The sequence below is a fragment of the Talpa europaea genome (genome assembly GCF_964194135.1).
Source record: "Talpa europaea genome assembly, chromosome: 10".
Lineage (NCBI taxonomy): Eukaryota > Metazoa > Chordata > Mammalia > Eulipotyphla > Talpidae > Talpa > Talpa europaea.
In genome coordinates, this window is record NC_140077.1 from 63,889,425 (window position 1) to 63,900,834 (window position 11,410).

The 11,410-nt window shown below is 48.8% G+C and overlaps 1 protein-coding gene across 1 annotated transcript; it reads right to left on the reverse strand.

The window, feature by feature from the left end:
* Window positions 1-2,842: 2,842 nt before the first annotated feature.
* On the reverse strand, window positions 2,843-7,395 carry VPREB1 (V-set pre-B cell surrogate light chain 1; the record flags this gene model as incomplete). The annotated part of the gene is made up of 3 exons (XM_084245470.1): window positions 2,843-3,240; window positions 4,912-4,996; window positions 7,351-7,395. The coding sequence occupies 3 exons, from the start codon at window positions 7,393-7,395 to the stop codon at window positions 2,843-2,845; spliced, it is 528 nt and encodes a 175-aa protein (XP_084101596.1).
* Between the last annotated feature and the right edge of the window lie 4,015 nt (window positions 7,396-11,410).

Here is an 11,410-nt window from a genome sequence, read left to right on the forward strand (position 1 = left end):
ATGCATACAAGAGCTGGGGTACAGGCCAGAGATGCAGAGAGTGAGAGGATCCACCAGAGACAGAGTGGGAAACAGAACAGGCAGATTGACTGACTGAGGAGAGGTCTGCCTCGCCATGTGGGTTTCTCCCTGGCCAGCCAGGGATCAAACTGGTGCTGCAGAGGCTGCAGATTGCTTCATAGTGCAGTGCTTAACCCCTTGAACCACCAGGGAGACCCCTACTGTGCTTTTTTTTTTTTTTTTTTTTTTTTTTTTTTTGCAAACAAGATCTAATTGCAATTCACACATTCTAGTTACTTGTTAGGTTTCTTTCTTTCTTTCTTTCTTTCTTTTTTTAAGATTTATTATTTATTTATGCATACAAGAACTGGGATGTAGGCCAGAGGTATGGAGGATGGGGGCTGGGAAGGTGAGAGGATTCACCAGATACAGAGTGGGGAACAGAACAGGCAGACTGACTGAAGTACACTGCTGGGGGGAGCAGCAGGTGAGACTGGAGAGGTCTGCTGTGCCATGTGGGTTTCTCCCTGGCTGGGGGTGGCTGGCAATAGCTTGATAGTACTGAGACTTTAACCCCTGTGCCACCAGGGAAGCCCCATTACTTGTTAGGTTTCTTTGGTCTTCTCTTTTCTCATCTTGTACTTTTTCTTTCATGACATTCACTTCTTGAAGAATCCAAATCAGGGCCTCCCCTGGTGGCTCAGCGGTTGAGCGCTGGGCTGCGAAGCTGCCTGCAGCCTCTGCAGCACTAGTTCAATCCCCAGCCACCGGCGAGGGTCCCACTTGGCGCACAGACCTCTCCAGCCGCCCGCTGCTCCCCTCAGCAGTGTACTTCGGTCCTTCTGCCTGCTCTGCTCCCTGTTCTGGCTCTGGTGAATTCTCTCATCCTTCCGCGTTTCTGACTGTACTCAGTGTTTGTATAAATTAAAAAAAAAAAAAAAAAAGAATCCAAACCGGTTTTTTTCCCTAGTGTCCCACAGTCTGAGTTTGTATGATTGTTTTCCTGTATTTCCTGAAAACTGGGGTGGAAATCTGGAAGACTGATTCTCTTGAGATGAAGGGTCTTTAACTCCTTGGTATGGAGTGCTTCCTATTATGGCCTCCAGGAGGGGCTTTTCTTGGCTTGTTCCATTATGGGAGAAGTGAGACTTGAAGGCATCATTGGGGCACATGTTACTGTCGAATTCTCCTACAGAAAATTGTGGGATGACACTTGGGCACCATGAAAATGCTGAGTCACCAATGATTTTAGCACCCATTGATGACCCTTGCTTTAGTAACTGCCAATATATTGAAGGTTGCAAAATAATGATTTTCTCATTCTGTGCTCTTTCTCCAGGTGTAAGCTCCATTCAGTGTGTTATAAATCATTACCTTTTTGAGAATTAACTGGAGTGAAGGTGTCTTTGCCCCAAATTTAAAAATAATAACAAAATTAAATGTTCTGTTTTTGAACAGAACAAAAAACCAATTTGAATAGGTTTGTATAGATCAAAGATAGAAAACTTATAATTGCAATGGATTTAAAAACCTCAACTATGCTTATATCCATGAATTTATAAGCATATAAACAAATGAATATTGGATGATACTGGTTCACTGAATGAATTGTTATCTTAGTAGCTGGAAAATAAAGAGGAAAATATCAAACATTTATGCTGCTTTTACACATAGACCCTCAAGGTGACTAAATCATTGATGAGGGGAAGTCTCCTAGGTAATAAATGAAGGAGGATGGTTGAATGAAAACATCCCCATTTTGCATTCTATAATGAATGAGTGGATTTGGACACAGAGCACACATCACAAAATGCAACTTAGAATGAAATGCATGGGAACTCCCGGAGGCCGGGCCTAGGGGGTTTCTCTGGAGCAGAGGTTGGCAAACTGTGGTCCAGGTGCCATACACTGGCCAGCTATCTTTTTCTGTAAATAAAGTTGAATAGGAACATAATCATGTTGTCCACACCTGCTTTCATGATATCAGGACAAAATTAAGTAGTTATGGCAAGGATCATAGGGCTCGAAAGTAAAAAATATTTACTCTCTGACCTTTACAGAAAATATTTGTCAGCCCCAGCTGGTCACAAGACTAAATGCATTTCTCTCACCTAGACCAGCATTGTCAGTCAGGGTGGTTTTGCCACCCTGGTGACATTTGGTGATGCCTGGAGGCATTTTCGGTTGTCATAACTAGGGGTGGGAAGTGCTGGTAATGGCATTTGGTGGGTAGAAACCAGAGATCTGCCCAACACCCAACATTACACAGAGCACCTACCCAAGGAACAGCTATTTGACCCAAAATGTCCAAAGTACTGGGGTGGAGAATCTGCCCTATCCCTTGGCACCCCCTCTCTGCACTGGAGGATCAATAAAGACATTTTCTAAGCTTGCTTACTCTGTGACTCTCATGCTTATTCAGGTGACAATAGAGTATCCTGTCCTCACAGGGGCATCCCCCAAATGTGCTATTGTCAGCCCCTTCCCCTTAGCCATTAACCCTTCCCCAGCCCCTTAACCCACAAGAATAGAAGCTCCAGCCAAGCCAACCATGACTGTCCAGTCTCCCGAGACCTTTGCCCTAGACTGTGTCCCACTGATTCTGACCTTTCTTTGACCATTTGTACCATCCTTGGTACAAATTCAGCACACCAGTCAGACCAAACTCAGCAACTTCCCAAAACACAAGCAAATTTAATCCCTTATTCCAGCCTCCCAAGGGACTTGTGGCACCACTGCCGGACAGAAGCTGGACAGCTATCCCCTTAGCTCTGAGCAGACAGACCCCACCCTACTCCTTGCCCACACCCACCTCTCCTGGGGATGTGTGCTCCTTTTGTCTTTAGTTCAAGTTAAGAGTATGCTGGGGTGTCGGGGGCTCTGAAGCAGGAGGCTTCTTTTTTTCTCTCTTTTCCCTCTGCATTCTCTGGGTCCCCAGGGCACAGTAGTACATCCCTTCATCTTCAGGCTGCAAGTCAGAGATGCTCAGATAGCCCGTGTTCGTGGTCATGTCTTTGGATCCAGAGAAGCGAGGAGGGATCTTGGGCCCTAGCATCTTGTCTGAGTGGGAAAAGTAGCTCAGCAAAAATCTCGGAGGGTGACCAGGCCTCTGCTGGTACCAGTAGATGTTATAAATGCCGATGTCGTGGTCGCTACTCAAGGTGCAGGGCAGGTGGATTGTGGTTCCGAGGGATGAAGACATGGATGGTGGCTGATTCAGCACTGGCTGAGGGCTAGAACCTGGGGACACAGAAGCTGGTGTGCACATGGGGCAGGGCAAGGGAAAGGGCTGGGAACTGACAGTTTTGGGGTATTCTCACCTGTGCAGCAGATGAGGAGCCCCAGAAGAATAGGAATCCAGGACATGGTGCAGACGTGAAGATTCTACCTCCTCACACTACCGCTGCTCCAGGAACCCTGTTGGGGTTGGACCAGCACTTTCCTCCACCCTCCCAGGGGTGGGGCCATTGCATGCCTGGTTCCTGGGCCACCATTCCAAACTTTCTTCACTTTGCAGAGTTAGTTAGAGGAACGGCCCCGTGGTGCTCTTGTGGCTCCTGCCTTGGTCCCCTGGAAACTTTGGGGGAGGAAGCACCTGCTGGAAGTGTCAGACCAGTGCCCAGAAGGCAGGCCTGCCAACTTGGGTCCCCAAGGGGAGAGTGACCTCAATGTCTCCCCAAGGAAGCTGGGCCCCACAGAAATAAATTTCTTGTCCAAATTTACATGCCTGCTGAACCAGTAAGAAAGAACACGCCCTCAGGGTGGTGAAAACACCTGTTTTGTGCAGAAAGAAGTACCAGACAGTATTTGGGGGGAACCCACACATGGGGTCAAAGGCAGGTGGAGGCAGAGGCGTGGCAGCCTTCCCTCCCTTGCACCCAGGGTCCTGCAGAGGTTCTGTTCAGCCCTCCTGACCACTTTTCTTGCAGGTGTCTCCAGGGAGAGTGGGAGACAGAATCTGTGCCAGGGTCGTTGTCCCAATCCTTGGCCAGACCCTGCCCCCACAGAGGATGTTTGTTCCTTCCTCACCATGCCTGGATTTGAACATTCCCCATAACGTTTAGGAGACCCAGGACTCACTCTCTGCTTGGGCCCATAAAGCCATGTAGATCATACAGCTGGAAGATAGCAGGATGCTCAGATGGAGACCCAGGAAAGTTAGTGGTGCAGTTAATTCCGAGTCTGAAAGCCTGAGAGCAGGGGGAGTAGGTGGTATATTCCTCAGTCCAAGGGCAGGAGGTCAACGTCCCAGCTTGAGCTGGCATACAGGATGCAAAAGGGAGCAACTTGCTCTTCTACCCTCCTTTTGTTCTAACAGTCCTCAATGGATTGGATGAGGCCCACCCTCATTGGGAAGGGTCAGCTGCTTTACCTAGCACACCAGGTCAATCTCATCCAGAAACATCCTCAAGAACTAAAGTTTAATTGGGACATCCTCTGACCCAGTCAAGTTGCATATAAAATTAGCCATCACACTGTCATCCTTCCCTTCTCATTACATGCTAGAATTTCCTCAGCAAAGCGCAAGGAAACCTGGGAAATGAAAACAGTCCCTCAACTCTCAGGGGGCTGTGGGTGAAGGTTAAAAAAGAAAAGACAGTTGTTTTAGGGGGATGTTTTTACTCCCCAGGTGTGAGTAGAATCAGTTACGGAGATGAGAACACATCTTTAATCCAACAAATTGTTGCACCCACACGTGCAACAATTTTCAGGGCAGAAGGTGGAAAAACACCCCGCTGTGACTCAGTCTCCCATGGGGCTGGTAGACTGCAACCTGGCTTTCTTGTATCTGGCCATATGGGTGATACTGACAGTGGGAACTCAAATTGCTCCTAGCTCAAGTGAAAGAAATCCTCCCCCAGGGCAGGAGAGGGAAGAAGGAGGTGTGCCCACTGCCTCATGCTCACCCACACTCCACGATCACAGACAGGAAGTCTCGGATCTGGAAGTCAGACTCCCAGGCAATGTCGGGGCCATTACCACTGTGCTCTGCACCCTGTCCCAGGCCCAAGGCTGACTCTTCTCTAAGCTGGATAGCCCCATCTCCAGTTCCACAGAGGAGATGATTTTCATGGAACAACCATGTATTCGATAGAGAATCTGACAGGTCTTTGTCCCTGGTTCCTGGAAGGGAGCCTATAAATCCTTGGAATTTCTAAATGACAGGAGTTTCTTTGTTTTTCATGGTGGTCCCCAGGGCCACACTTGCATTTATGCTAGTGAAGTGACTCAGATAGGGCCTGACTGTGAAGAGCCACCATTTGATTAGAGGTGTGGGGCTTCAACCAAGTGATATCAAGCAGGTAGGCCACTGGGGATTGTGCTCAATCATGGAGCCAAGATTTCAATTAATCATGCCTAAGTAATGGAACCCCAGTGAAAACCCTGGACAGGGAAGTCCAGAGAAGCACCCCAGGGTGATGAGAGCTGTGAGTCTCACCATTCCATCCCTGTGCCTTCCTGACTGAAGACAACTGGGGGATTTTAAGAGAGCTGCGAGTCTCGCAGTTCCACCTCTGACTTCTTGAATAGGGACAGTTGGAAACCAAGGGATTCCCCAGCCCTCTTTGTTATCGGGGTGTAAGGCAGGAATGGACACTGTGCAGGTTTTCTATGATCCAGCAGACCGGGTAAAGGAGGAGTCAGAGTCCTCAGGGGCTTTTGCAGGTCTTTTATTGGGATTTACCTGGTACACAGCAGGCAGGGGTGCTGGGGGTCCAGGAGGCTGGCAGACCTCCCAGCCCCAGCAAATCCTCACTCTGGGCTCTCTGGTGATCTCTGCTTCTGCTTCTCTGCTTCTCTGCTTCTCTCTCGGCTTCTCTTTTGGCTGCTGCTGGCGTCCCCATGACGCCGCCCTTAAAAGCACAGTCTTAGCCCAGGTGAATCCCATCTACCTATGCCCACACCCTATTCCAGGTGCCCGCCATCAGGCATGCATTCAGGACAAGGATCCATCATCTATCCTGATGGCAGGAGGGCAGAAAAGCCTGACAATTTCTTTACCCTACACGGGGCTATTGTCTTGGTGCCTAGGGTTCCTGCTAGTCAAGCTAAAATGTAGAGTCAGGCAGGGCACCTCTCACCAGGACAAAAGTCCTGGTATGAGGAATATACTGGGAAACCAGTATCTGCTGAAAACAGCAGGCAGATATTACAGCCAGATTAGGAAGACCGCTAGACTACCTTACTTGTAAAGATTAGCACAAAGTTAGGTAAGAATAGGAATTAGAGATAGTATTTTTTTTCAATTTTTTTTTATATTCCCCATACAATTGCAACCCCGATTTTGACCCCAATCCCTCCTTTCCCTCCCCACAGAGTGTCTCTTGTTCATAGTTGTTTGTTGATTTTGATTTTTTCTTTCTTATATTCTTTTTCCTGGTCCATATTTAGGTTTTCTAGATTCCTGCTATGAGTGAGACCATCCGGTATTTTTCTTTTTCTTTTTGGCTTATTTTGCTGAGCATGATCCCTTCCAGCTCCATCCATGTTGCTGCAAATTGCATGTGTTTATCTTTTTTGAATGCTGAGTAATATTCCATGGTGTATATGTACCACATCTTCTTGATCCAGTCATCTATTTTTGGGCATTTCGGTTGTTTCCAAAGCTTAGCTATTGTAAATAGTGCTGCTATAAACATAGGGGTGCAGGTGCCCTTTTGAATTAATGATTCTGTGTCCTTTGGGTAAATACCTAGGAGTGGAATTGCTGGATCATATGGAAGCTCTATGTTTAGTAGGTCCAGAAATCTCCACACAGCTCTCCATAGTGGTTGGACCAGTTTGCACTCCCACCAACAGTGCAGGAGAGTTCCTTTTTCTCCACAACCTCGCCAACATTTGTTGTTGCTAGTTTTTTTAATGTGTGCCATTCTCACTGGTAAGAGATGGTATAGAGATAGTATGTTTTGATTAGCGGGAACTATGGAAGCCTCCAAGCAATAGCCCCTGGTCACTCCAACCTAGCTTGCACCAGATGATGACACACCCCCAAGCATGTACATTCCTCCGTGTATTTGCCCATTGTTATGCCAGCAAGGCATGGGGCAGATTCTCCATGGATCTGGGCAGATGGATAAAGGAGAGTCCTGGAGCCCTCAGGAGCTTTTTTGGGCTTTTAATGATTTTTTCTACACCATTTGTAGTGAGATAACCAGGTGCAGGGCAGGCAAGGGAACCAGAAGGCCAGGAGACTGGCCGTTCCTGCCAAATCTTCACTCTTTCGGCTCTCTCTGGTATTCTCTCACAGCCTCTTTGCTGCTCTCTACTGCACTCTGCCACACCCATATATGCTCAGTCTCTTGGCTCAGGTGTGGGCATGCATAAATGGGCACCTACACTACCCCACACCATACTCCAGGTGTCCACCATCAGGTATGCGTACCCCGAGCCCATGCTCCCAAGCACCGCCTATATTTAAGGCCACAGGTGATAGCCACAGAGGCCAATGGTGCAAAGCCTGAGCAATCTTCATTCACTCTACAACCATATTTTCTGAACCTGGATCTAAATATGAGACTGTCCAGAGATCGGGGCTGTACTTTTTTAGGTGCAAGTCCCTCTAGAACCTCTACTTGGCCTTTGAGTTGTCTTTCCTTTGTCCTGCACTGCTCCCAACGCTGCCCCTGTTCCTCTCCTCAACCCTTTCCGTCTCCCTTCCCCCCCTCCCCTTGAGGGAGGCCACAGGAAACCAGGGGCAGAGTGGAGCCTTGGAGTTGACTTTAAAAGACTAAGCTGGGAGGTGAGAGGGTGGAGTCTCCCAGTTCTGCTCTTGCTTTGGTCTGCTGCTCCTCTGGGGCAGGGGCTCCTGCTTCTGTGCAGGTCTCACTCATGCAGCTTAGCTGACTAAAGCTTTTTCCAGTTTTAGCACTTTGGCAGGCAGTACAATCCTGCTGACTTGAGAGACTATGGCAGTGTAAAGGGCAGGAATGGACATAGGGCAGATTTTCTGACCCCATGCAGACCGCGTAAAGGAGGAGTCAGAGTCCTCAGTGGTTTTTGCAGGATTTTATTGGGATTTACCCGGTACACAGCAGGCAGGGGTGCTGGGGAGCCGGGAGGCTGGCAGGCCTCCCAGCCCCCAGCAAGTCTTCACTCTATCTGGGCTTTCCGGCCTTCTCTGCTCCTCTCTCGGCTTCTCTTTCGGCTTCTGCTCTTCTCGGCTTCTACTGGCGTCCCCGTGACACCGCCCTTAAAAGCACAGTCTTAGCCCAGGTGAATCCCATCTACCTATGCCCACACCCTACTCCAGGTGCCCGCCATCAGGCATGCATTCAGGACCTCAAGGATCCATCATCTATCCTGATGGCGGGAGGGCAGAAAAGCCTGACATTTTTCCTTACCCTACAGGAAGGAAGCTTTGTGCATCCACTCACTAATCTAGTCAGTTCCCCATCCAGTAAGGCATCCAAGTATTCTGCAGGTGTTTGTGAAAGAGGAAAGGGCACCCTCCAGATCCCTCCCAGAGTGCTCAGTCTTTGGAAATGAGCGCAGGAGGGAGTCCCACTGTGAGCAATGGCCCTACTGAATCTCCACAAGTCAGCTCCACTAATGACACTCACAGCCCTTGATCCTTGAGTCTCAGAGAAGACAGGTGATTCTACTTGTACTTGCAGGCAAGTATGTGTAGTTTTACTTGGCAGGGAGTAAGCCCAGACCTACTTCTCAACAACAGACACCTGGTCCCAACTATATTTCACAGATTTGTACTCTGTCCCAGGCCCCTCGCACTACCCACCTGGAAAGACTAGCTCCCAGTGTTCTACACTTTTGCTAGGAAATGCCTAAGGCTTTCCAAACCCTGCTGGAGATGGCCTCTGTCCCCGGGGGCATCTGGCCTTAGATGGAGGTCATGAACTCTCCCTGCCCTGTGCAGCTGCCCCCACCTCTGTGCCCTCAGCCTTATTCTCAACGCCTCAGCATCTGTACTCCTGGACTGTCTGCAAGGCATGGCAGCTTGATGGAGTCAAAGAATGTGCACTCCATCCTTCTATAGGGGACAACAAGTTCTGAAGGTTGTGGATTCTGGCTGCCTTTTATTGACAATTCTTTTTATGCAATTCAAGACCAACAAAAGTTTGTTGAGTTCTGCAACATGCCTCATTATGTCCATAGGGGGAGCAAGAACCTCAGGGTTGCCAGAACCCATCCAATGCTCCTGCCTAGCTTATGGACACTTTATAGACTACAGACTCAGTGACCCATTGCTGAATCACAAGTTAGCTAAAACTTAGTGGCTCAAAACAATAATGATTAGTTCTCCAATGCTGTGTGTTGCCTGGGTGGTTCTTCTGCACCCCCTCAGGATCATGGATATGGTTTGTGTCAATGATGGATGGGCTGGCTGGGCTGGGAGGTACAGGATAGCACCTCATTCTTCTGCATGTGGCTCTGATCTCAACAAGTCCTGCCCCCCCCCCCCCCCTGTCTAGTCAACCCTGCAGTGACCTGTTCTTTCATCTCCTCCTTCACATTAGGGTCTCAAACTTCCCCATTCTACCTCATTTCACATCTGAAGGCATGCTTACCTCATGTCTATTGTGGAACCTGTTTTGAGTTCAACAGACTTTAGTTTGTCTCCAAGCTGCCATGTTGAGAATTCTAGGTGAAAATTAAACAGCCCAACTCAGCTATTTGGTGACTACAAAAAAAAAAACAAACCAAAAAATCCAAGAGCTCATCACACTGCAACCTTCTGCATGAAGACTTGCCCACCAGGCAGAGACAGACTAATGGACTTGGTAACCAGTCCAAAAATGTCACCACAACTGTCTAACCTCACCCAGCTCCCTGCCTGATCCTTTAAACTCCCTTATGCTATGACCCTGGTGGAGCACACCTTAGGGGCAGCTCTTTGGTCATATTAGGGGGCTTCCCCGCATCTCTGAGGCCTGCCCCTGGGAAGTGAGGGAGGAGCATGATGAGGAGAAGGGCCTGGCCATGGTGGAATGAGTTCCCCAGTCCACACAGTGGGGCTGGGCTGCCCCAGGTCCCAGTTCCTCTCTGTTGGTTCAGAGAGAAGGGGTTTCTCGGGCAATCTGTCTCTCTGCCTTCCAACCTCTCTCTCTAGTCCCCATCAATGGTCAAGGACCATCCTAACCTGGAGTTGGCTGTCTACTGCTTACCCCCTGAGGTGATAAAGGTCATTAGTCCATCCTGGCTTCTCCCAAAGTGACATCCCAGAATTCTAAGTGTGGGTGCTTTCTCTACATTGAGTACTATGCCAAGTTCTGGTTTTATTGAGAAGCTGTCCCACAGCTTCCAGTACCAGGAACCAGACACCCCAAAATGCTGATCCCACCCTGAACCCAGGAAGAGGGCAGAAGAGCCCTGGTGCTCTACTGCATTGTTTCTGAGACCCCCATCTGGTCACCTGGGCAACGAGAGAGGAGGAACAGAGGGGCCCAGGTCATGATGGAGGCAACCTCAGAGCTCCACATTCTGAGCCCAAGGCATTAGGTCCCTCTAATGCTTGCTAACACCTTAGGGGGAGGAGGTGCAGGAAGGTGCTGCTTCCTGATTGACCTGGTCAGTCAAGGGCCTGGTCTGGGTGGAAACTGCACAGGGTGGGGAAGGGGCACCTGGCCCCAAGAACCCCATTGTTTCTGGCAGCTGCCAGGATGTATGACAGCTGCTACCAGTCATACCTGGGTGAAGACCCTGTTGAATCAACTCCCTTAGGGCCGCCTTAGAGGTTCCCCATTGGGAGTCACACCTGCTCTTCCTCTCAGGTCAGCCGCAGGGTGACCCCTGCTGGCCACAGATGCAAGAGCACCAGCACCAGTCTTTAACCCGGCTTGGCTGGGATTCTGCAGGTCCAAGAAACTGGGTAGATTAATATTTATACTATTATTATAACCAGCCCGTAAATAAAATTTAGTAGCTCCTTCAATTGTGAATATAGGCAATCAGCTACAATATTGGTGATACTGATTTCTCACCAACAGAAATTAATGTTTTCAGATTATTCTATTTTTTAAAAAATTTATTTATGGATACAAGAGCTGGGGTGTAGACCAGAGGTGTGGGGAGTGTGTGTGTGTGAATACACCAGAGACAGAGTGGGGAGCAGAATAGGTGGATTGACTGAAACACACTGCTGAGGGGAGGCGCAGGTAAGACAGGAGAGGTCTGCTGCGCCATGTAGGTCAGCTCCCTGGCCAAGGATCAAACTCATGCTGCAGTGACTGCTGATAGAGTCATAGTGCTGAGACTTAACCCCTTGTGCCACCAGGGAGGGCCTCAGATTATTTTAAATAGACACAGACCAATAATCTCCAGATACAGTTTACGTTGATCACTACGTTTAAATTCCGATAGTCATTAGATTAGACCTACACTATTACAGGCTTGTTCTAATGTGATAATCGCACTTCAATACTGTACGGCAACCAACCCATTCCAAGCAGGT